General features: G+C 40.6%; 2 protein-coding genes across 2 annotated transcripts in view; one reads left to right on the top strand and one right to left on the bottom strand.

Moving 5' to 3' along the window:
- Positions 1-1,348: 1,348 nt before the first annotated feature.
- On the top strand, positions 1,349-4,378 carry txnipa (thioredoxin interacting protein a). The gene is made up of 6 exons (XM_029166745.3): positions 1,349-1,757; positions 2,030-2,105; positions 2,222-2,369; positions 2,454-2,813; positions 2,907-3,212; positions 3,307-4,378. Exons 1-6 carry the CDS (start codon positions 1,505-1,507, stop codon positions 3,352-3,354), a joined length of 1,191 nt encoding a protein of 396 aa, XP_029022578.1. The 5' UTR covers positions 1,349-1,504; the 3' UTR covers positions 3,355-4,378.
- Positions 4,379-9,433: 5,055 nt separating this feature from the next.
- Positions 9,434-23,935, bottom strand: part of gatad2b (GATA zinc finger domain containing 2B) — a 30,071-nt gene continuing 15,569 nt past the window's right edge. Inside the window, exons 2-11 of the mRNA XM_029166181.3 lie at positions 21,441-21,821; positions 19,618-19,747; positions 19,300-19,431; positions 18,036-18,164; positions 16,724-16,894; positions 16,231-16,597; positions 15,914-16,116; positions 15,523-15,633; positions 15,123-15,327; positions 9,434-15,012 (exon numbers count right to left, since the gene is read on the bottom strand). Of these exons, the coding sequence (XP_029022014.1) occupies positions 14,876-15,012; positions 15,123-15,327; positions 15,523-15,633; positions 15,914-16,116; positions 16,231-16,597; positions 16,724-16,894; positions 18,036-18,164; positions 19,300-19,431; positions 19,618-19,747; positions 21,441-21,820 (1,965 nt within the window). The 5' untranslated portion in view covers position 21,821 and the 3' untranslated portion in view covers positions 9,434-14,875. The remainder of the gene's footprint in view (positions 15,013-15,122; positions 15,328-15,522; positions 15,634-15,913; positions 16,117-16,230; positions 16,598-16,723; positions 16,895-18,035; positions 18,165-19,299; positions 19,432-19,617; positions 19,748-21,440; positions 21,822-23,935) is intronic.

The raw sequence follows: 23,935 nt of genomic DNA on the forward strand, positions 1-23,935 counted from the left end.
ATGTTTGCCTTTTACACTGCTAACCCACGTTAACTTCCCATAAAAGGCTTGTTACTGTGCCACCTGTTTCTGCTGCTCTTGTCTCTACAGTCGGTTAAAAAAGGAGGACAGGTCTACCTTTCTAATTGTGGTCTGCTTCATTGTATCATCTATTACAGAGATAATGTTCACATTATACTATGATTTTATAGATTCAGTGCTTCTGAGGCATAATTTCACAGGGATATTCATCCTGAAAGTACTTTTTCAAGCAGACCTGAAAATTTTTCATTTGCTGCCTGCCAAAATAGATAAATAAGTCTTATGACACCAAAGGTATTCAAATAAGTCTTGAGAAGAGGCCCAGAAAACAGGACTGGCGATAACGGGGTTGGAAAAAGCAGTTGAACTATTTTGCAACAACATAAATTAAAATGATCACTTAATGATAGTTTGAGTTTAACACCTACTCCCTGATTTGGCTGTTTATTTTGTATCTCAGTTGTAGGTTTCGATAAGTGGTACTTTCCAAGAGGACAGTTTTGTTGTATAACTACAACCTTCATTGCTTTGAACCACATTCATCTAATATTTTGTAAAGAAATGTAATGTAGACATTGCCTATGAAAATTGTTATTAATTCTATGGAGCTGCATACTGTACACACGAACTGTGGACAGTGAATGTATACAATAAGATGCATATAAAGTAAATGTGTTGATGCACTTTCTTGGTCTTGGTAAAACGTTAATTAGTGTGTAATAAACTAATTCAAGTCAGGTCAAGAACCTTTATGTCAATTCTCAACCAATTTAATCCTAATAAATATTTATCATACTTACAATTTTACAAAACTTGAATTCCTATCGATGACAACATTATATAATAATAATAATAATATATAATAATTATATAATATTACAGATGGGTCACCTGAACCCGACTTGCATTTATTGTGCTATACTCTCCCTTAAACCAACCATTTTGTATTTTCTACCTATAGTAATAATATTAAAATATATTTTCGCAATAGTACAGTTTATCAAGTGTCACGTGTATTATAAGCTGTACAAATGTAGCAGTGCTTCAGATGAAACCCTTCATGAGTCAGAGATGGCCGCGCTCACATCCACACTGATCTGGTTTTGTACTGTTTACTACAATGTACATTTCTGTCTGCCTCATACTTCCTGTCTTCGCATTTGCTCAGCATGCCCCGTATTTCCCAAGCCACGCGGTGTCCACGCGTCGACTTTCAACGACGATTGGCCAGAGCTGACGCGAACAAAGGTTTTCAACCAATGAGAGCAGTGTGCACGCGCTGAGCCACGCTGTTCATTCTGGATGTGCATGGCCAGCTGACAGTCGTCATATAAAACCACCCTCCAAGTCTTTGTTTACAGGGTTTGGAAGTCAAATGGAAGTTATGGTTCTCGGTATTTAGCCAAACGGCAATCTCCAGGTTCCAGCTCAACACAGCATAGTTTATTCTTGCCTTTCTGTTGGATATCCATAACAAGCAACCATGGTGGCTATGAAGAAAGTGAAAACCTTTCAGATTGTCTTTAACGATCCCAGCAAATCTTTTTACTGCGGCGGTGAGGAGGTGTGCGGACGGATAGAGGTAGAAGTGAACGAGGTGACGCGTGTGTCTGCAGTGAAGGTTGTTGTTCGGGGATGCGCCAAGGTGGAGTACTCGAAGGGCAAGCAGCGGTGCCGACAGGAGGCCGAGTACCTGCGGCACGAAGAAGTGCTGCAGCTGGACGGTCAGCCCACAGGTACACAGATTAGCATTTTTTGCTGTTAGCCTTATTATTTTCATGAACACCGTAGCACGTGGTAAATGGGTCAGTGTTACTTAAGTAAAAGACTTCCCGCTGGTTTATTTAGCCCTCGGCTTGTTTTGACTGCTCTGAATAGTTAGATTAGGCGACTTTTGGGTGTCTGCCAGAACCTACTACGTGCTTCAACTGGTGTTCCCTACTTCTGTCTACTGTTTGTAGCAAAGTATTTAACCCTATAAGAAATTCATTTGTTTCCTCTTTTCTAGATGCTAACGGATCCGTTGTTTTGAGGCCTGGCAACAAATACGAGTACTCCTTTGGATTGGAGCTTCCTCAGCAGGGGTAAAGAGTGTTCCTAATTCCAGTACATGATAAGTAAACACGCGGTTTCTCTTTCGGTTTTAATTTATTGTGTTGTTGTGTTATTTTATGTTTTTTTTTCACTTTTGTTTTGACAGAAAGCTGGTGTCGTCCTACAAGGGGAAGTTTGGCTATGTCCAATACTATGTGAAAGCCGTTATGGAGAGGCCACAGCAGCCCAACATGGAGTGCAAGAAATTCTTTGAGGTGGAGGAGCCTCTAGATGTGAACACACCAGACCTGCTGGTGAGTTTACCAGCATAAAACAACACAAGCATTTTATATCTTTCCTCATGCTGCAAGTGTCTGAGTCTATTTGCATCTCATCAGTCTCCAACAGGTGGCATGAAGGAAAAGAAAGTCACCTGCATGTTCATTCCTGATGGCCAAGTGTCACTCAATGCAAAGATAGATCGCTGTGGCTACTGTGAGGGTGAAGACATCTGTATCAACGCAAAATTTGAGAACACCTGCTCGCGTATTGTTGTGCCCAAGGCTGCCATCATTGCCAAACATACATATCAAGCAAACGGCCGGACCAAAGTCTTCCGTCAGAAACTGTCCTCAGTGCGTGGAAACCACATCATCTCTGGCATGGGGGACGCCTGGCAGGGAAAGACGATCAGGGTGCCAAAGATCAAGCCCTCCATGCTGGGCTGCAACATTATCCGTGTGGAGTATGCCCTGATGGTGAGTGCAGCTTCAGAACTAGGGTTCTTCTATGTTTTCTTTTTGTTCTTTAAAAACGAATCCTAATTAAAGCACTCATGATTCTTCCACCAGATTTACATCCACATCCCCGGCAGTGAGAAACTGATCCTGGAACTTCCTCTGGTTATTGGGACCGCTGGCCTGGGCAGCCGTACCAACAGTGTTAGCAGCACAGAGGGCTCGGTCAGCAATGCCTCCCAGAGCTGGGTTTCCCTCAGGATGCCTTCACAACCTCCCAGCTACTGTGACATCACTCGCGACTGCAGCCTAGAGCAGCCCCTCACGCCACTCCTGGATGACTTTGATGGTGACAGCAGCCCAATCTTCATGAACGTGCCAGCCTTCACATTCCCTCCGTCACCTCCAGCATACAACGAGGTGGGTGTCTCAGCCATTTTTGTTTCTGTAATTCAACACTGCTGAGTAATGACTTTTGTTAACAGCCCAGGTTATAATAAATGTAATTTTTCAGGCTGAAGAGGAATTCAATGGCAACGCACGAATGCTACCAGTGTGCTAAAGTCCAGCAAAGATTTTAGAACTGTGGTCCAGCTCTCAGTCACAATTCATTTAAGGCACTTGAAAAGGAGCAGAAGTTCCAAACTTCACAGGACATGTTTCTGATGGAGAAAAACGAGGACTGTGGAGATGGACAGAAAGTTTGCCTATTCAATCGGCTCTCTGATGCTTGATTGCCTATGTTGATTCCCAAGTCTTTCTCTTGTGTTGCCCTTCAGGTTGTGGATGTAGAGGTCAAGCCACAAATTCAGTGCTACTCTTCATTTCCGATTAAGCTATCCTTTCCAGAAGGTCTCATTGTTTGCTTCATGACTTACAATAGCCTTATTGGGGTCAAGCTTTGTGCTATTCAACACCAAGTCTGTTGGGACATCGTGATTATTTTATGGGAGGGATTTATGTCATTCCAGTCATACCCTGTTGTTTTAAGGGTTTTCACTAGAGGAACCATCCTTTTTAGTGAAGACCAGTCAGTGTGAGATGGTGTAAAGCACTGGTCAGAAATATCGGTGCCTTTTTAAAGTTACAGCATGGGGAATTGTTATCCTTTTGATGCTAATTGAATCATACAGCAACCAAATTTTATTATTTGGTGTTTGAGAACAATGTGGTTTATTCCTGGTTCCTTTTGCACTTTTTAATTGATGCAGTTTGCTCTTATTCTGCCTACATGTGTCAGTTTGGTTTGAACAGTGTGGTTTAGAGTGAGTCTTTTTCTGAAGTACAGCACTCATTTTAGACCTTCACATTTCATAATTTTTGGAGATGCCGATATACTTCATAGGCAAACATGTTTGAACCAGTAACGTGGAACACCATGTATTGTATCTGATGTGTTGTTACCCTGGACAACATTTCACCGTGACATCTCCACTCTTGTTTCACAATGTCTGTCTTTTCAGGGCTCTAGAAAATCACTGTTAGACTTTGTGAAAAAAATATTTTTAATGCATCCTTGATACTTCTAACAAGTATTTTTGTATGAAACCCCATGGGTTTTTTTGTAAATAAATGTTAAAAAAATACACAGTGTGTCTACTCATTGGTCCAGACTTTCTTTAGAAACAGTCTGTGCAGCACTACATAGGCCTGTGTAAAAATGTTTTCTAGTAAAGTAGGTAATTTGCTAATGAGCATAATCAGTACACATTTGGATTAAACTTATTAGTCAAAGCTGGGTCGCAGAGCGTTACCTAACTTGCAGAAATAGGAAATGCTAAACATTTAAAATTATATATTGCTGGTTTCTGTCTGAACACCATTCAGGACATAACATGTTAGGAATACACAAAAATATGCAGAGCGTAGGGAAGGAATCCATCTGGCCTGTGAGACATATTGGTTTGTGCAGTAAAGCTTTGCTAGACTGTGCTGACCAGTGTTGGCACTGCATATCAGCTGACTTCTCCATTTTCCTCCCACAGATGAGGTTAACTGGTGATTCAGTAGCATCAGCATTAATGAGATTTGCTGCTAGGCTTTGCGATAAGTCTCCATGTGTCACAGATTCTTGTAATTTCTAGTAAACAGCTGCTCCATTTATAATTTTTTACAGTATTCAGTGGTATATTTTTACAAGAAAAAACTGTCAGAAGGGGCCCTTAACATGATGCTAGTTTGCTTTAGTGGGGGAAATCAACATATGGTTATGTGTCAGTGTCCGCTGAATTGTGACTACATGGATGCAACATCTTCCTGAGACGAGGCACTAAAATCTTCCCTCTGTACTTCTGTATATTGCAGTACCACCACATTGGCTGCAGCCTGTGTTTACACTCAGGGCATGAAGGCAGAGTGTGGCACCATCTTCTAGGGCAACGGTAGTCCACTGTCTTGCTGGTTTTCCAACTCTGCTGATCACTTTGATCAGGTGTGTCAGTTGGCTTTTCCAGCTGTAAAACTACTTGATCAGTAATTATTAGTAGCTAGGAGGACAGAGTGGGATTCCCCTGCTCCAGGGGAAGGCACCAAACTGTTAAAACTTCTTCTAAGTCTGCTAAGTCACCTTCGATATTCTTGTGACTTTTACAAAATACAGGATGCCTGTGTGTCCCAATATATTGAGCTTCTCTGTTTTCCTATTTTCCCTCAACGCCCTTGTTGTTCTTTTCTCTGTCTCATCCCAAGCAGTCGAGGCAGATACATCAAGCAGCAGACAAGGCTTGCATCCTAAAAAACGTTTATTTTGATAAAAATAAATTCCAAGGAGCGTCTGTAAGTTTCACCACAGCCAGGGGGTGTTTGATATCACAAGCTGAGGTCGAAAGCCTGTATTGTAGAGGAAAAGACTTTCAAACAATGTTTCACAAGAATATCAAATTGAGGGTTGCATCATGGTCAGTATCCAGTATCCTTCCTGCCTTCAGCTATTGACTGAAAGCGTGAGCATGCCCAGACTGAGCAATGGCTATCAACTGGCAACTAAATCAACAGGGCAAAACCCAGCACCACCAGACACATAGGTGCTCCACCTGCTCCTGGACACGTAGTTCTCCACCCACCACCCCACAGAGTGTAAAGTAAACGAGGGATTATGGAATATCCTGGCTCCAAAACATGTTTCACCTCAAGGACAGGAGGACCTCCACCTGACCTTGAAATCCCTGCTCCTGAATGAACCATTAAAAACGTGTTAATTGTTTACCTAAAATGTATATTTATTTATTTGTGTTTATTTATACTTTGTTGTTTTGCATCATTTATTTATTTGTTTTCAGCTGCTGGTTATACTTATCCCCCCCCCAGTCAAGGGGAGTATGTATTATTCATATAAAACAAAACAAAAATTAACCATTACTGGGAAACAGGAGTATCTTGTGATAGGGAGAAGTAATAAGTAATTCAGGAACTGGCAGTGATGGCGTCTGCAACAGGGAGCTGATCTGCCTTGAAATATGTGCGGTCAAATGTTATTTTAGTGGCTGCAGATTTGAACTCGCACTTTAAAACTAAAGCAAAGGACACACATCAAAACCAGAACATGTGATCTCCACAGAAAGAACCACCACCAACAATAAGAATTTATTATTCTGCTGTATTTATTATCTGCTCTAAATGTTGCAGGTGTGGACACCACATTGTTGACCTTTTGAACAGCTGACCACTCACTGTTACCATGCAGTTTGCACTGATAACAGGGTTTGTGTACAACATTATCTGAAGCTCTAAATGTTGTCCTGATTCACAGTCCAGGTTTGTTGTGACTGAAAACTTAGTTGCTCTCACTGACAGAGAAAAATATTGCGACTAGAAGCATTCAGTTCTACTCTTAGCCCCTTCTTTAGCATGATTAGATAAAACCACACAAACATTAGAAGGATGCAATAGCTTTTTAAGGGACAATTTAAATGCATAATCCTTTTATTAAACCATGTGCTTCAGGTCAGATGCCCTTGATCAGATGATGTTTCCCCTGGCGATATCGTCTGAACTCAAGATGACATCATCTGAGCAGAAAGTTGTTTAAGCACAGGGAAGACAGAGAAAGACAGTCCCTTAAACAGTCCCTAAGGAAGCGCATAAACACATGGAGCTGAGTGTCTTTGCTGACTGAAGCCAATCATCATGTCCCGTCCCTCTGAGCTGTTTGGATTATTGTACAGATACATGAGCAGGTATGTAAACAGTCAGTGCAAAATTGAAGGAGAGGCTGCTTGTCTCACCCCCGAGGGAGCTGCTGACAAGACACAACTAGTAGTTTATTACTCTACTGTAAAATAGAGGGAGGTGTTTCACTTTTAGTACCCTACTATTGTAACAGTATAATTTCAAAGCTATGTTACAGATACAAATACAAACATTGATGAACCATCTGGTGGTTGAACTCAAATATAAAATGAGTCAATTATCAATATTTTATCTCTTTAAAACATTTTTCTCTCTGGTTTTTAGTTTCAACGTTTGCTTTCATTGCTAATTTTAAGATTTAGTGTTGTTAACCAGTTAAACCCCATTTTTATGTCTAAACTGGAGACTCCTCTTTTGGAGCATGCACTTGTTAGGTCATCTTGCGCAAACTATAACTACTTCTGCTTCTACGTCTGTACTTTCATTTTGAAAGGCCCATGTACTTGTACTTCAGAACAACCATTGTGTATTTCTACTACTTTACACAATATTTGTATCTCCAGTGAGACAAAAGGCCCGAGAGCTTGAGATGTTTTAGTATCATATTGTCACATATGCACAACAGAAAAGCTCTTAAGCCACAAGAATGGACGCTGCTGCAGCCTCATTTACACAATGTTATTGAACATACTTTACTTCAGGAAAGCTGTGAATGTTGTATGCTTCTGGGGCACTCCGCTCTCACATATTTCACACATGAGCCCGTGAACCTTCCAGTTACAACTATGCTGCAGTCTTTGACAAATAGCATCGCGCGTGCAAGTTGTTTCAGGTGTGTTGTATTGCACAACCACTGTGTCCTTGAGGCAGACCTGTGGGTAAACATTCAGAGAACTTCATGTTTCACACGTTTCACACGTCAGTATTCTGCTCTGAGTACCTCCCACCCACTGTCACATGATCTTATTTTCCTATTGGGCAGCGTGATAGAGTTGCAACTGTCTGTATTTCTGTTGGCCTGTAACAACTTCCTGGAGACCAACCAGGTGCAATGAGTGCAGCTTGTTTACCGTGTTAATTCTGATTTCATCTACAGGCTGAAAGGGTGGATGCATAATAGGAGCTCTTCTTAACTCAAATGTGGTATAAACAATTAACAACTTCAACAACTCCACAGACAGTAAAATGACAAATGACAACGACATTAAATGAATACACGCACTCTACAATATCCAGAAATAGGAACTTGGGTGTGAATAAAATACAGTGTTTTAAACCAAAACAAAGAGACACAAATTAACAGGGAACCTTTAACCAGAGACTAATTTAGTCATTTTCTCTTCATGATCTCCTGTTTGTTCTCTTCCTGCTTTTTAGCTTACTTATACGTAGTTTTTTACATTGGTAAGACAAAATAAAACAATAAAAAGTAGAATATATGTTGATTGGGGACACAGAAAGCCAAAAATATGTAATAATAAATTTGTTTTACACATAATCTCCTCTTGTCCATTTAGTAGTAGTAGTAGTGGAAACCATGTGAACCACTGATTCACTGAAAAGTGTTCAACACTGACACCTAGTGCAGTGTGCAGACACCTGCATGACGTGTGGTCCGTAAGCAGGATGAGAAAGAGACTACTTGTTTCTTATCAGGTCACGGGTCACCGCAGCAAATGTTTCGCATTGTAGATTTTGCAAGTTTTTACGCCGAATGTCCTTCCTGGCTTAACCCCTCACTGAGGGGATTGAATCCACAACCTGGGTGACAGGAAGACTAACACTAACTGTGCCACAATTAGGGCCAGGATGAGAAAGAGTCTAAACTAACAAAAAGTCAGGCTCTGCAATTCTTAGTACTTAGTATGCATCCAGTTCCTTTCAGCCCCTTTCATTACAGCTTGGTTAAGAACAAACACCATATAATATACATAAATGTAGGCATCTCATTTGATCTTTTCAAAAGAATATTCTGAAAATGTTTCAGAAATTTAGCTTTGGGACCATACATATGTTGTGTCTCACACTGTAGCACAGTCTGCACAACTAAATAACATGGAGGAAACGCTAGCTGTAGAAAATGTACAGACCAACACTGGTACCTAGTTGAATGGATGTAGAGGAACAGGAGGAACCCTTCGAACCAAAGATGCTCCATTGCCGTCTGTAACACAACCTGCACCCTCAGGACAGCACCATGTGTCAAAATGGGCGATAAAGAAACACTACCAGCGTCTACCAACAGCAGATGAGAAGTGACAAGTATGAAAAGAGTATGAAGATGCCACAGCTACCGTTGCTGTCTGCAATGGCAGTAAGATTGAGCGTAGCGAGTTTGGTTGTTAATAGTAATAATTCATGGTCAACTCTAGGGAGACATAACCTTTGTTGTGTTTATACAATGTTTGTCATTAATCTATTTAGGACAGTTTGTTTCTTTGATTGTTTCTGTGCCAATTAAAGTAAATTTTTCAGTTGATGACAAGGTTAATGAAGACATTTGTGAAAGCAAATTGTTTCAACCTTTATTAAACATAGCTTGCAAGAGATAAATATTACAAAGTTATTTCCTCCAAAATTAGCTTATTTTTTCAATCAATGCATAATTGTCAATCAACTGGCAGTATTCAAACAGCATTATTTTCTTTTACTTTTTTGAAGACTTAAATATCAACTATGTGCAAAAAGTCAGGATTAATGTAAGCAAAAAAAAGGGACTTTGATTAGCCTCTGGTCAATTTCACTACGTGTTTCTGCCTCCCCCCACGTGGCTGCTTCAACATTGTCAACAATATGCAAAAAGGAGAAAGCTTTTTCCAGGTACGTTAAGAAAAATGATTCAGCCATTAAATATTTCCCTGCATCAGCAACAACCAAAGAAGGGTAAAGTAGAGGAACATACAAGTTGTTTGCTGGTGTTGGCAGAAAAAGTGATCACTGATACTGACTGGGTCAGGCAGCAGCCATGACCCAGTCAGCATGGAACAAACAAACAGACATTCCACGGTTCCACACACTGATGACACAGAGTAACCTCAAAAAGCTAGCACCAAATGCCTAAACTAAAACTTAAATTAAAATTTAAATGTAATACTATTAGTGCTTCTTTTAGTAAAAGCTTCTGCCCGGTGAGTCAGGCTGCACCACAGAGAAAAGCTAAAAGTTTCTGAAAGCTCAGCTTTGGCTGATATTTACTAAATATTTATGTATGGAACAATTTCGAAAATCTACTTTGGCTGTATGTTCAGATTTTAAGATTAGTCTTTCATTTTTATTTAGAGCACATTATAAATGAATAATTAAGAAAGAAAAAACAACAAAAATAAACATTACCAAAAGTGAATGTGCACAGCTAATGTGGAAAATGTCTGTCTGAACCAATGAGCACTTTTCTGCAAACTAACTAGCCCAAAACCAAAGCATCAGGGGAGAACGCTTCAACGAGCAGAGAAGGAAGATGGGGGGAGAAAAAAAAATTCCCAACATTTTGCACATTTGTTACACAATAATACACAATGATCACAAAACGAAATGACAAGCTTCACAATATTCATGGCTTTTTGTTTGCTTTTCTACACAATATACAACCATTTAATTTCTTTTTTCAGTACAAGGGAGGAAAAATGTTTATGTACAATAAGTCATTATTACTTCAAACCTAACAAATATTGTGTCATTTATTTCATAGTCAATACATTTACTTTTTTAAAACTGCAATAGAAAGAAAACTCAATTGAGACTTATAAGAATGACTTATGAAATTGAAACATTGACATTTGAAAATAATCTGCAGTCCGAATACAAAGGTGTGTGGATGCATCTGTAAAAGAGAGACAGGACCTTTTTAATTCTTCTTCAACTTCAACTTCAACATGAAAGAAAAATAATAGAAATATTTTAGTAAGTTAAAACAACGAGACCAGATATTATAAATGGATGACAATACAGCACTACATCCAATTCCCACAGTTCCATATGAAAGACAATGGTTTGTGTGTAAATAAAAGCATAGGTAGTTTATTCATGACCCAAATGTCTCACTTTGCTTGACTATTTGTGATCGAAGATGTGATAGGCATGTCGGGATTCCTCAAGCACACCATTTTATCCACTATGGTTTATTCACCATATGTGCTGAATCTGAATGTGACCAAGCAACTGTGTGGCTGGAAAAACACCAGCAGCAACTCATGATTAGAGTGCAGCATTGAAGAAACGGCTGACCTGGATGTGAGAAGGCAGGAGCTGCATTGGTGGGTAGGAACCTTCTAAAATGTTCTAGGAGTATCTGAATAACGAAAACAAACTAACTGTGGTTAAGTCTTTCCTCACAGCTGGAAGGACCTGGATTAGAATCAACTCTCGCTCTGTGCCTTTCTGAGTGATGTTTGTAGTTCTCCCTGTTCCTACATGGAGTTCTCCAGGCTGATCCAATACCATGTAGCCAGATGAGTTGATTGAGTCCATGGGCTTTTCCTATGAAACAAACATGGTGGCACCAGTAACTTGAGTTGGCTGGTCAACTGAGATTAGACAGTGATTGTGACACTGAAGCAACGAGCTGTTGTTGCAGGGATAAAAATACTGATATAATTGAATATCACAAAATTGTGTATATTGTGATATAATTGTAACTGCTCTTGATATGTAGCAGCCTACTATTGAACAGAGGCTAGGAACAGTTTTACTGCATTAAGTGCCACCTTGGTTGGTCTTTTAGCTTAATTTGTAAATTACATTTACATGTCACCAACACTTTTCACCCAGTTCTAAGAATACTAAGTAGCAGGTGAGACATTAACTCTCACCATTTTATTCCAGCATGTTAACATGCTGGCTTCTGAACAGTATGCCAGGTACTGGTTCTAAAATAGCCGAAAATGTTGTACATAGGATTTAAAAAGCTGAAAAGCACGTTCATAATAAAGTACTAGAACCAAAAGTATGGTTACATATGCAAGAAGTGGATTTTATCCAACACAAACCTTCCATTCATACAGAGTGCAGAGACATCAGTTTTTTGTTACAGCATTGGCATCGGTTTTGCCACACGATTTGTTGAGCCACCTGTATGTACGTTTACCTGTCTCATATCAATGACGCTCCTGTGCCATATTGTTTAACAGCACTCCGCATGATCTCTAACAGCAGATTTTGTGCATATGAGCCAGCATGCCTGCAAACTGGGGAAATAGCTCTCTAGATATGATAAACACCCGAGAGATATTAACTCAATTTACATGAGTGCTCTAACAAAATGTGGGAATGATAGTAAAGGACAAGATCCATCCTCATCCCTGCCAATAAGATTAACCACTAGGTTTGCATGCTTGCATATAGCTACAGGAAGGTGTTGAGTGATGGATTTGTGAAATCTTCAACAGAAGACCCACATTCTTAAGACTTGACCCAATGCATAAAGATATATTTCAACCATCAGCAGCTGTTACTGTGTTTTGAGCAGAGTAAATGTAAAAACATGTGAACTGTGAGTGGGCTGGCCACACAGCTCATGTTCTAACTTGGAATGCTGCAGAGACTGCTTCTACATCTAACATCGACACAGCACATGGCAGATGGACCAGTTCAATTAATCAATGTGCAAATCAGAATACAAGGTTTTTCGTATAACCAGAGATGAGCATGCAGGGAAGTCAAATGGACCGTCAACTAGGAGTTTGTCCTTTGTGGAGAAGACTGCATGTCGGTCAGGGAGCCATAAATTCAAAAATAAGTTTCGGGAACAAGCTTCATTTTCTGGCTCAGCAATGCTGCTGAGATCTAATTATACAACACGAGCACAGTGAAAGTGCTATTGTCTTCAAACACAGTGGACATCTGTGACAGAAAAAAAAAACCTACAAATGTGGATGCATTAGGAACGTTGTAACTGAACGCTGTAGCAAAAGATAACTGCCTCTGCAGTCATCCTGACTACATAAAAGTGCAGGACATCTCCACAGAAGAGACAAGACTCTGTCTAAAATCTGATCCAGGACCCAGTCAGTCAGAATTGCTTTGAACAGGAGGATGACTTTTTAGGAAGTGATTTTTAGTCACTCAGGCTCAGTGAGACATACTATTGCCAGAAGCAGCTCATATACAAACTGTCATCAGTACACTGGGTATCAGGAACGTAATAACTGACACTAGTGCAATGTTTACAGAGCTCAACACTTGTGAAGCAACTTTGGATGTAACTATTCAAACACAGTTTGTTGACATGTCCCTTGAACTGTGATTGCCTGTCAGCCAGGATCCAGATCTCAGCCACTCCCATTTGTAACATCCTTTATCTCCTTTGAAACAAACAAAAACCTTTTTCCAATTGGAAACATGCAAAGTGCTCATCTGGTATGAGGCAACCAGTGTGCAAACCATGCACACAATGATTGATCCATGTCTCTCCCATAAAAGATATAATCCACATCCTTTTTTTCTTCTGAAGCTAGGCATTTATACATAATCCATACAGATATTTCAATAGTTTCTGTTTTAAGCTATGTTGACTATTATCGTCTCCAGGGGCTAACACCTCTCAGGCATGCCACCATTTTTATTAGGAGACGCCGCAAGAAAAGAAAGAAAAAAAAAGAAGAAAAAGGAGGCAGGGTATGAGGGATCAATCAGAAAACGACCTAAAAAACACAAACAGAAAAGGAACCCATATAGAACCCAGATCTGTACGTACATAATCTGTGGTTTAAACATATAAAATGTGGTCAGAGTACTTTCCATTTTTTCAAAGAATACATGATGCAAAGAGAAGCTCCTGGGTCAAAGGATTTAGGGTTCAGTCTGTGCATACTGGATAGTCAAAGGTACTGAGAGGGGCATGGAAGGGTCAGTGGCAGGTAGTGAGATGTGATGTATGCAGAAGGGAAAAAAACAACCTGCTGCTCTCTGAGCAAACACCATCACCCCGTCAACACTAGATGCCCTTGTAACTGATCTGACCTTCAGCCCGTCAGCTCCCTCCTCATTGAAGTCTATGTGGATCGCTGATCCTTTTGGGGTGCAGCGACGATGTCCTTGTATCTGCCACTCAGCATACATTTACAAGTACCGCATACATCCATCTGATAGCTATTCATGTCTGTGCTGGAAGGGACTGGCATCCGAAATGAGGAAACTGATGATGACCTTTAGGGTGAAAAACGGTAGGGGCCGAAGGAAAAGCTGAAGTGATCACGTCGCAATCTCATTTGTGCGCGTTTACCTGTTGTCAGTAACTTCCACTTCATCAGCTCTGATGATGTGCCATACCGAGCGGTAAGACTGCTTCTTTCAACCAGAACACACGTGTGGGCGCTCTGCTCTCCAATTCCACATCTCTCTTCACAGGCTCCTGTTTTAGAATGAGCTCTTTGTCCTCTTTTTAAGAGCAAGTGGAGAAATCTCTCATTGTTTAGTTCTCTTCTCAGTATTTTCCACCATGTTGCTTCAAGTTAGCGAACTAACACTTTTTACAAAGCTTTAAAGTTGTTAACTTTATGTTGCATAGCAACCAGAATGCACCCTGTTGATCTTCTGTTACTAGCAATAGTCATGTCTAAGCTTTATACTTGATTGGGAAAAAAAAAAAACCTATGATTGTGGCCCAGAGTGACCCTAGACTGATTCAAGAAAAAAGTATAATGAAAATAATAACTGAAGCAAAAATGGTAGTTGCAGGTATAATAATAGTGTTGCCAACAGCGATAATAATGGGAATTATAATTGTTAAACAACGCTAACAAGGAAGTTTACTATAATAAAGAACATTTGAAATGCACCGACAGTTTAGTGTCTTTGTTCGACTAGGTGGGTTTTCATGGATAGGCACACGGACAGGCACTGCATGCAATGCAGGGTGGGTTGGGGTTTGTTTGTTGATCTGCGAGTGCTTCAGAATGGGGACGTAACGTGGGGAAGGATGTGGGTGGCATCAAAAGGTTGGGATGGCTGATCAGGGCTCATTTCTGTCCAGTAATGGACTGCGATATGGATCGAGGCGGGATCATGTCCAACAGGTATTCTCTCTGTCGGTCTGCTAAGCTGGAGCTCTTATGGGCTCCAACTGCTGCTGGATTCAGATAGGCAACATTTAACCCTGTGAGGATGAGACAGACAATGAGGAAACCCAATATTACACATATGAAATCTTCAGTATTCAGTATTGGACTGATCTTTAACATCTGTAGCACACAGCAGTTATGATACCTGCGATATTGTAGATCTGACGATGGCTGTCATGCTGCAGTCTATTGCTGCTACTACTGCCTCCTCCGCTGCCACAATGCTTAGCACCAGTCATTCCCATGAGGCTGCTAGCCACTGACAGCTGGGAGGCCTGGGCAAAGTTGGACAGTACACCTCGTGCTGAGTTGGAGAGCCCTCGCTGCAGAGAGGCCTGAGGCTGAGGAGCCTGAGGAGTACAGTACACAAATCAAGTATGTGAAGATTAATTTTTTTCCCGTACCTGATGTGTTTGCTGCTGACACAAAGACAGATCTCTGGTACTGTTAATTGTTTTTCCAGTACCAGGCAAGAAACAGTTTTCTGAGTCTGATTCTAAAAACGCTTGTGCAGTGTGGACGATCAGATGGAGTTGCACTCATACCTGGCGGAGAGCATGATGTCGAATCATGGTGTCAGTCTTGGAGGCATTGGGGCCAGTTGGGGCTGAGCTGGGAGACAAGGCTGCCTGCTGCTGCAGCCTCTGTTCGATCTCCTGACATGGAAACACACAGAAACACACATTAAGACATCTATTGAATAACTGACCAAAAATCTATGTAATTAAATCAATCACTGCACTATGTAGACAACCAACCAGACCATGACAGGAAATGCCTGCAGTGCTCCTTGTTTTTATATTAGGTCAGAAATGATTCAGAACATTTTTCTCTAAACAATAAAAAGTTTTACAACATGATGATGCTGTTTAATCTGTTATGTAACTCTATATATTGATGTGAACCTAAGTTGGTGCAGAGATCAGTAATGCTGACCTGTTCCTGCTGCAGGGCCTTCACAAAGGCGTTCTTCAGCCTGTTGGTGTGCTCTGCCTTCAGAGCCTTCTTCTGATTGGACGTCATGCACTGCTCACAGAGGATTCGGCCGCTCTTCTCCTGCTTCCAATGAGGGGTGAAGTCGGTTCTGCACTGAGCGCAGAAAAATGGCTCCGTGCGGGCCAACGTCCCTCTGAGTTTACCTACAGAGAAGAGAACTTTATAGTGAAGGGATCTTTACATACTTATAAATGGAGAAGTCTTCACATTCTTCTTCTTCATTTCACTTTTTCCCTGCCTCTGTGTTAGCAGCTTACCCTGACTATCGAGCACACTCTGCACCACCTCCTCCAAGCCCACCATGTAGATGAACTCGCTGTTGGCAGCGGAGGGCAGGAAGTGAAGAAGTGGTGCAGGGGGTTTGGGTGGAGGAATCTCCAACAGGGTTTTCTCCAACTGCTTCCTCAGGGCCAGTTTAGCTGCTGCCTGGCTGCTGGCCTGGTCGGTGATGGAGCCCACGCCTCCGCTGGTTGAGTTGGACATGTTGGATGGGCTGATGGCTGATGCCCCACCCAGGCCGCCCCCTACTCCTCCAGCTACTGCTGCAGCAGCCTGCATGTGGGCCAGGTTCATGTACATGGCACTGGAGCCTGAACGTTGGGAAGCTGCCACCTGCTGACTGGCCTGTGGTGAAAAAAGCATTATGGAATGCTAAGAGAAAAGCCTTCTAGTTCTTTTACTAGAGTTTTACTAAATGTAGTGCTGTGCTGTGGGAAAGAAGGGGAAGGAAGCAGGGCTTTGTGTCCACACCTGCTGGTAGTTGACGGCATTCGCCATGCTGCTGGAGCTGGAACGAGGCATCCCAGGCTTAGAGGACACCCTCTGGCCCTGCAGCTGGGCAGGGTTGGGCGCTATCACTCGTTGGGACATCAGCATGGGCGGCAGGTTTGCATTAGCTGCTGACCTGATGACTGTGTGACCCTGAAGTGAGGACACAAGAGATGTTTCAAACTTACATTACTTAATTTAGACAATAATAATAATAATAATAATAATAATAATAATAATAATAATAATAATAATAATAATAATAATAATAAAGTTTATCAAAACAATATTACAAACTTAAATTTATAGCTATACATTTAGCTACAAATATAGTCTTATAGGTCCATATAAGACTGACGTATCATAACATTCCTTCCTATATTTTAATTGCTAGTCATTAAGAGCCACTTAAAAAAACGGAATCACATACAGACAACAGTTCCACATCAAACAAAACACTGAACACTCATTTTATCATCTTAGTTTTTTGTCTGTAAACATACTAGCAGGCTGGACTAAATATTAGAAACTAATGAAATAAAGTATTTGAAGACTAACAGAGAAATAATTAGACTTGTCAGATGAGCGTTGGCACATTTTTACACATTATGGTCAGCAGAGGGCAGCACGTGCTTGGTGCTGGCGCGCGCACGCACACACGCACGCACACGCACGCACACGCACACAGCCATCTATAAAACCAGAGATCTGGTGAATATTTAATACCATCTCAACTTGTAATGGAGGATCGGGCCTACGTCATGAAGAACAAAGCCTTCCAGCAGGAGGCTGTCTCATTATCAGAGGAGGACATTCTCCACCAACAGAGCAGACATGCAAAATCACACATGGGTCTAAGCAAAATCTCTATAAAACACACATTTTAAGATTTACACTTGACACATCCAAGACAAGTAATTGTCAAACTTAATTAAAATACAAGCATCTTAAAATTTTAAACAAAGACAAATGATTTTGCCTAATTTAAAAATTACATCTGAAAGGCATTTGTTTGGAACCTCAGAGGCAACAATAATGATTGCGGTATTATTTCCCACTATGGAATAATGTAGGTCAAGCTCCAAAAACAATAGTCTCCAACATCTCCACAATCCGATGTGAATGCTTCTCAGATACCCCTGAGCCCACTACCCCTTAGAGGTCAGTAGGCCAGATGAGCTTCATCTGACTAGCCACAAAACAAGCTAGACCAGTCTAAACTAGATAAGAATATATCCTAAACTGTGTCATCCACAGTACTGATTCCTAACAAGTATAGGTAGAAAACACAAACCTGTGCAGTGCGGAGGTTCTGGGGCTCTGGATTGTGCAGGCCAGGTCGTACAGGTAGCTTTCCAAGGCCAGGAGAGCTGTGGATGGGAGGAGGTTGCACAGAGGATGCAGCATTCTGGACAACAGGCACCTGCACAAAGTCAGTGACACAGTGTAAACAGCGAAACAGAAATAATGATGCAAACATGCCAAATGTGTTGCACTGGGCTTAAACTTAACATACTAACACCAATCTGAAATTTGATTTGTATTCATTTAGAAAGATTTTCAACCTTGCTACCTTTTATGACTAACGTTAGGAAACGAGTATATTAAAAGAACACAGGTACTAATTAGAATGTTAGAGACCAACAACACTCCAAAAACTGCCAAAAGGCAGACCCCCTGTTCCTGGTTGTTCTTCATTGATGTGGCTCATCTGACAGACTGATATTAACACACAGCCCACCCTCATCTTATCTGCTGCTGATACTGTCCGTGTTACAGTCTGTACATATGTGACTAAATAACCATGACCAGGATCCTGGTCAATGTGATATTAAATCTACACAGAAAACTGAAACGTTGCGTGACTCGTTTAAGCACTTGAAATAGTGGATATACTTTAGCCATAGCGTTTACCAATGCATACATGCATGTGTAGACCACTGTGGTCTACACATATTCAGACACTTACACTACTGTGGTTGTGAATTATAGCGATGCTCGAATGAAGCCATAATTGCGTACAGATATCACATTGATATACATATGTACATTTGTGGCCAAAAGTTTTGAGAATGACATAAAGTTTGCTGCTAAACTGCTTCTAGATCTTTGTTTCAGTTGTTTCTGTGATGTACTGAAATATAACATTATGGAGTATATGCAAATCGCTGTTATAAAAACTTAAGCAGCAATTATTCTAATTTCCAATTCCAATAGTCAAAACCTTTGGTCAAGACTGTACATTTCAAGGCCTTTATCTGATTATTGATATTAGGCCAGGATTTGTTTATTCTTTCTCTATCTTCCTCCCACAGTCCAAAGTCAAGTTAACCTTTGACTTTAAATTGCCTGTAGGTGTGAGTCGGAGTGGTTGTCCATGTATGGTCCAAGCGGTGCAGACGATGGACAACAGAAGGATTTGTTTATTAAATTCTACACTAATAATCTAAATGAGCAAACTGACCAGTAACTGCTACTCTCAGGTAAAGTTTAGTAGGGAAGGAAATTTTTGACTAAATTCATTTCTGGTTGTGGCTCTGTGTTTTAGGTGCTCAAACCTTCTGCACAACGTTCTCCTTCTGCATCTGACTCTGTCTGAGCTTTTTGAGCAGCACCAGGCGAGCCTCCTCCAGACGCAGCTCCTCTCTCAGCGCTTTGATCATCTGCTGTCTCTCTTCTCCCGTCTTACCCTGGGGATTAAAAAAATAAATACAATTTAGGATAACTTATTACACACGTTTGAGTCTGTTTTTACATAAAATAAAGATGTTCTAGTGACTAACAGCTGTTAAGTGATGTGACATAACACACCGTGTTAAAAATAAATTAATAAACACACCGTGTTGAGTCGAAGTGACTGCTGGTGTTAAGAGTACCTTGAACATGTCCAGGTTGGCTTGGTGCAAGCGCTCCTCGGGACGAGGTGTTGTCCTGGGACTGGATGCCTCATTGTCTGACAAAATGATGACATCTGGAGACGGAGTTCGTCTGTTGTGCTCCGTTTCACTTTATGGGGGAGAAAAGAAAGGAAGTTCTCTTGTAAGAACAGGCATCCAACTTCACACACTTCGACCTTATAAACGCCTGATCCAGGCATGACGTGTTGCTATTAGATTCAAGACACTGTAGTGCCACGGGATGTGAGGACCCCTGCAGCTTATAGAAACCAGTAGCGGAGCTCTCAAGGCATCTTGAAATTATTTTTAAACAAACACAGATGTTTAGCCTCAACTGGAGATTCAGTAAATTAGGGTCCCATAGATACAAAGATCTCATGAAAAACTGCTTTTATTCATTCAATAGAGTAAACTGCTCTTCAGTAAAGAGAATGAATTTATAATAAAACATCTAACATATTATTGTAGAGGAAAGAAGCCAGAATACCATAATCTCTAGATTCATATCCTAATAATGATTAATAATAATGATTAGCGTAAACATTCAAGCTAATATTTGGGTGTGTGTACACATACCTTGTCATAAGCAAAAGATCAGGATCTCACTCTCATGCATGCAACAAAGTCTCTGATAGAACAATGTCAGCTGCTAATGTGATCATGCAGCACATGAGCACACTTGGAATAGATGGGACTAATACAACTGAGGCTCATGTGAATCCTGGTCACAGTTTTAATATTATTTTCTATTATAACAAGTCAAAATGTAATCTTTGAAAAGGCACTACAGACGTGAGCACATTACACTGGTTTGATCTTAGAACTAACCCTTGGCTCAACAAGAAGTCTGGTCTTTTTTCTCATTTGGTGGACCCAAGAGTGGCTATAATGCTTTGATGTTATGGTCAAAGATTTGAGGGCCAAACATTTAGATGATTTAAAGTAACCAGCATAAAAATTAAAGAGTTTTCTTCCAACCCACAGACAAACATATCCATCCACCTTGAGACCATGTTAAGAGTCATAATGATTGTGAAAGGTTTATCCCATTTTGTGTGTGGAGACTCAATATGGTGGATTCAATTGGATGTGGTGTGAATAATGTTTTATTTCACTTAAATTAGACACCCAGTAAGTTTCTACTTATTTTAGGCTTTCGACCTAAAATCCCAATCAAGTTTAAGGACCGGAGCTTTTTGTTAAATGATTAGTTACTTACAGATACTTCCGTATTGACTGAGTTTTCATGCCATCTCAAAACTACCACCTCTATTAAAGGGTTTGGAGAAGGCAGTAGCTGCTCAGTTACTTGATGTTCTTCAGTAAATATAATGTAAAATGTTATTTAAGACATTTCAGTCTAGATTTGCAAATGACACAGTACTAACACTGCCTCCCTTACAGTAACAAATCACCTTTTAATTGCAGCTGATGGTCAGTCCTTGTACTTCTGGGACTGAACTCAGCCTCTGTTAATCACTACATTCTGCTGGACAGGTTGGAACACTGGATAAGAATCTCAGGTACTGCTGAAACAGTAGTATGTTATACCAGTATGATAAAGACATATTTGGGTTAATGAATATCCCAGGGATATCTTCCAAAGTTTGGTTCAAAGAAATGTAACTTATTAATTACACATATCTGCACATTCATCTTATGACACAAAATTTCCCTTTGATATCATGTTGTTAGAATGTTAGTTAATCTCAGAAATTTTGTCTCTTAAGTCACATTAACAGCAGCTGAAAGGTTAATTCTTATCTGTATTTAAAGGCTGTACTTTCTCTTTTCATCCTCACCATCTTCTCCCTGCGCTCATATCCACCGGCTCATCCAGCATGTTCTCCTTTCCATTCTTACTGGGTCCAACATGGCTGACATGACTTCCTAGCCTCAAACTTCCATTTAACTTCTCCTCAAAAGCAGCGCTCATTAGGCTCTGGTGGTGTAGAGTGCTGACTCCAGGGCCCTTTCCATCTCCCAGAGGCCCTGCAACTTCCAGTGCTGCCAGGTCAGCTAGATCCTTGCGTTTAAGAAGTGCCAGCATCTTGAGGCGTTCCATAGCCTCGTGGCCCTCCATTTTGAGGCGCTTGGCTAGCGCCTCTTCTCGCTCGCTGGTTGACTCCAGGCCTCGCTTTAGCAGGTTGAGTCTCAGCGCCTCCTCAGACATCCGCTCCATCCTGGAAATAGGAAGATACATACAGATCAGGAAAGATAACAAAGAGCCAGCAGAACTCAAAAAAAAAACTTCAGAAAATGTACTTTTCCTTTCTTGAAGAGGAAGAAGAAGAAGAAGAAGAAAAGTACAGGACAGATAACATAACTTGTATTGCAACAGCAGGGTCAAAGAACAACCAAATGAACACATTAGCTATGAAAAGTATAACTACGGGTTGCTTTTGTATTCAATTTAAATGCCTGGTGTTCAATTTGTGTAGCACAATTAAACCTTTCTAATAATTTGGATCTCAGTCTGGGGTGGCTGGTGCCTTTTTAGCCCACCCAAATTCTGCCAATACTTTGTTCTTAGTTAGCCATTTGTCTTGGCATAACTTGTTTTTCGGCTGTGACGATTTTGTATTAGTTATGGAATCATCCATCAATTAAAAAAACTAATCTTAACTACGTTTCACTGAAAGGATCACAGAAGTGCTGATGCAGTCAGCTGTAAGTGGGCAAAAAGCAAGGCATACTCTGGGCATGTGACCAGTCCATCACAAGGGTAAAGCATAGAAAGACATCTATCTGGAACAATGGACCAAGCCTAAAAGCTTAGAAGAGAGAAGGAATACTCCATACACTTATGGAGACTACAGTTATTACTAGTATAATAACATGTATCAATGTGTTTGTAGACTGTGTTTGTGAAAACTTTGACAAAAACAATTTGACAGTAGTAGGAACGGTAGTTCCTATGAAGTTATCCAAAAGTGGCTAATCAGAATACGGTGGAGAGAAAGGGAGCTATGTTTTTTTCCTAAGACCTGAGGAGTTGTTACATAAAGAATTGTTGAAGTTTTTGTCAGCAAAGTCCAAAAATAAAAGTCTTAAATTAAACATAATATGCCACTGTAACTGAGAATTGGTGCAGTGAAACACCAGAATGCAACCAGGGATAAATAAATCATAGAATCTGAGCAGCTGATGGTAAGCTCATTCAAATGGAAGTAGGTTAAACATAGCAGGCTAAGAATAGCCTGGATCTCTGTACTTGATGGTGACACATTTGAAAAATGTTTGTGTGTCTGTCTTTTTTAAGGATGACAACAGGCCAAGTCTGATGAGCGCATTAGTTCAATCGCATGATTGGCTTCAGAATGGGACTGATAGAACAGGGAACCAATATAATGGATGCAACAAAGCACAAGCTGGATGACGACAACTCATAAGTACCTGCTGCACACCTGTTCAAAAGTTTGTGCTTAGTGTTAACCTCGCAGCACAGCTCTGTCCAACATTAAGAGGAGAAAGTGAACCAGTACTCATGAAGTTTCTTCCAGGTGTTCTTGTTTCCACCCACTGTCTTGCAGTTAGTTTTATTTGTGACTAAATTGCTCATGGTACTTAGGCTTTGCTGCTGCTGTCAGGCGTATATCTAATTACTATCATTGATTACTTTCTTGCTTGGTAGTGGCTAATTTAAGAGTTGCAACAGATGTAACACTCAGGCAGCTTTCTGAAATGTCCTGCTAATGTTGACTTATCTGGTCTTGCTTCTCTCTCTCTTTCCCTCTGTTTGTTCTAAGTCTCCTTTAGCGATAGTGACATTTGCAATATTAAGTGTAAGATATTTGCAGCTATGGAGGTATAGTTGGCTGTATTGGAATCCCTGCTCTGCATCATAAAATTAGGTGTTCAGGCCCCTTAACTGGTGCCAAGCCACCTAGCACAAGTTGTAGTTGTCCCTCAGCAGGTTCCAAGCACAATTAGTAACAAATGCCCAGAGTTCATCACCAACCGCTTCAGAGTTTCTCCACTTAGTGACACACCCACTGACAAACCTTCTCTGGTCATTGGTGACTCCATAAGCATAAGTTAGAGACTCCATTGATCATAGTGTATTCCTGGGGCCAGCAATATAAAATTCTGTCTGAAAATAACCACAAGTCTAGTGATTCCTGGTAATGCCTATCGCAAGTCAGTCTTTTAGAAAGTTGCTTTAGAGGTTAACAAAAACTTCATTGGACTTTTTAGTGTTCTCTTAAGCCCTTCCCCAATCTGACCAATGATGACATGTTTAGTCACATGTAGTCAAATTCACTGCTGGTTGTCTACTATAAAATTAGTAAATTTA

This window comes from Betta splendens, chromosome 11 (genome assembly GCF_900634795.4).
Source record: "Betta splendens chromosome 11, fBetSpl5.4, whole genome shotgun sequence".
Lineage (NCBI taxonomy): Eukaryota > Metazoa > Chordata > Actinopteri > Anabantiformes > Osphronemidae > Betta > Betta splendens.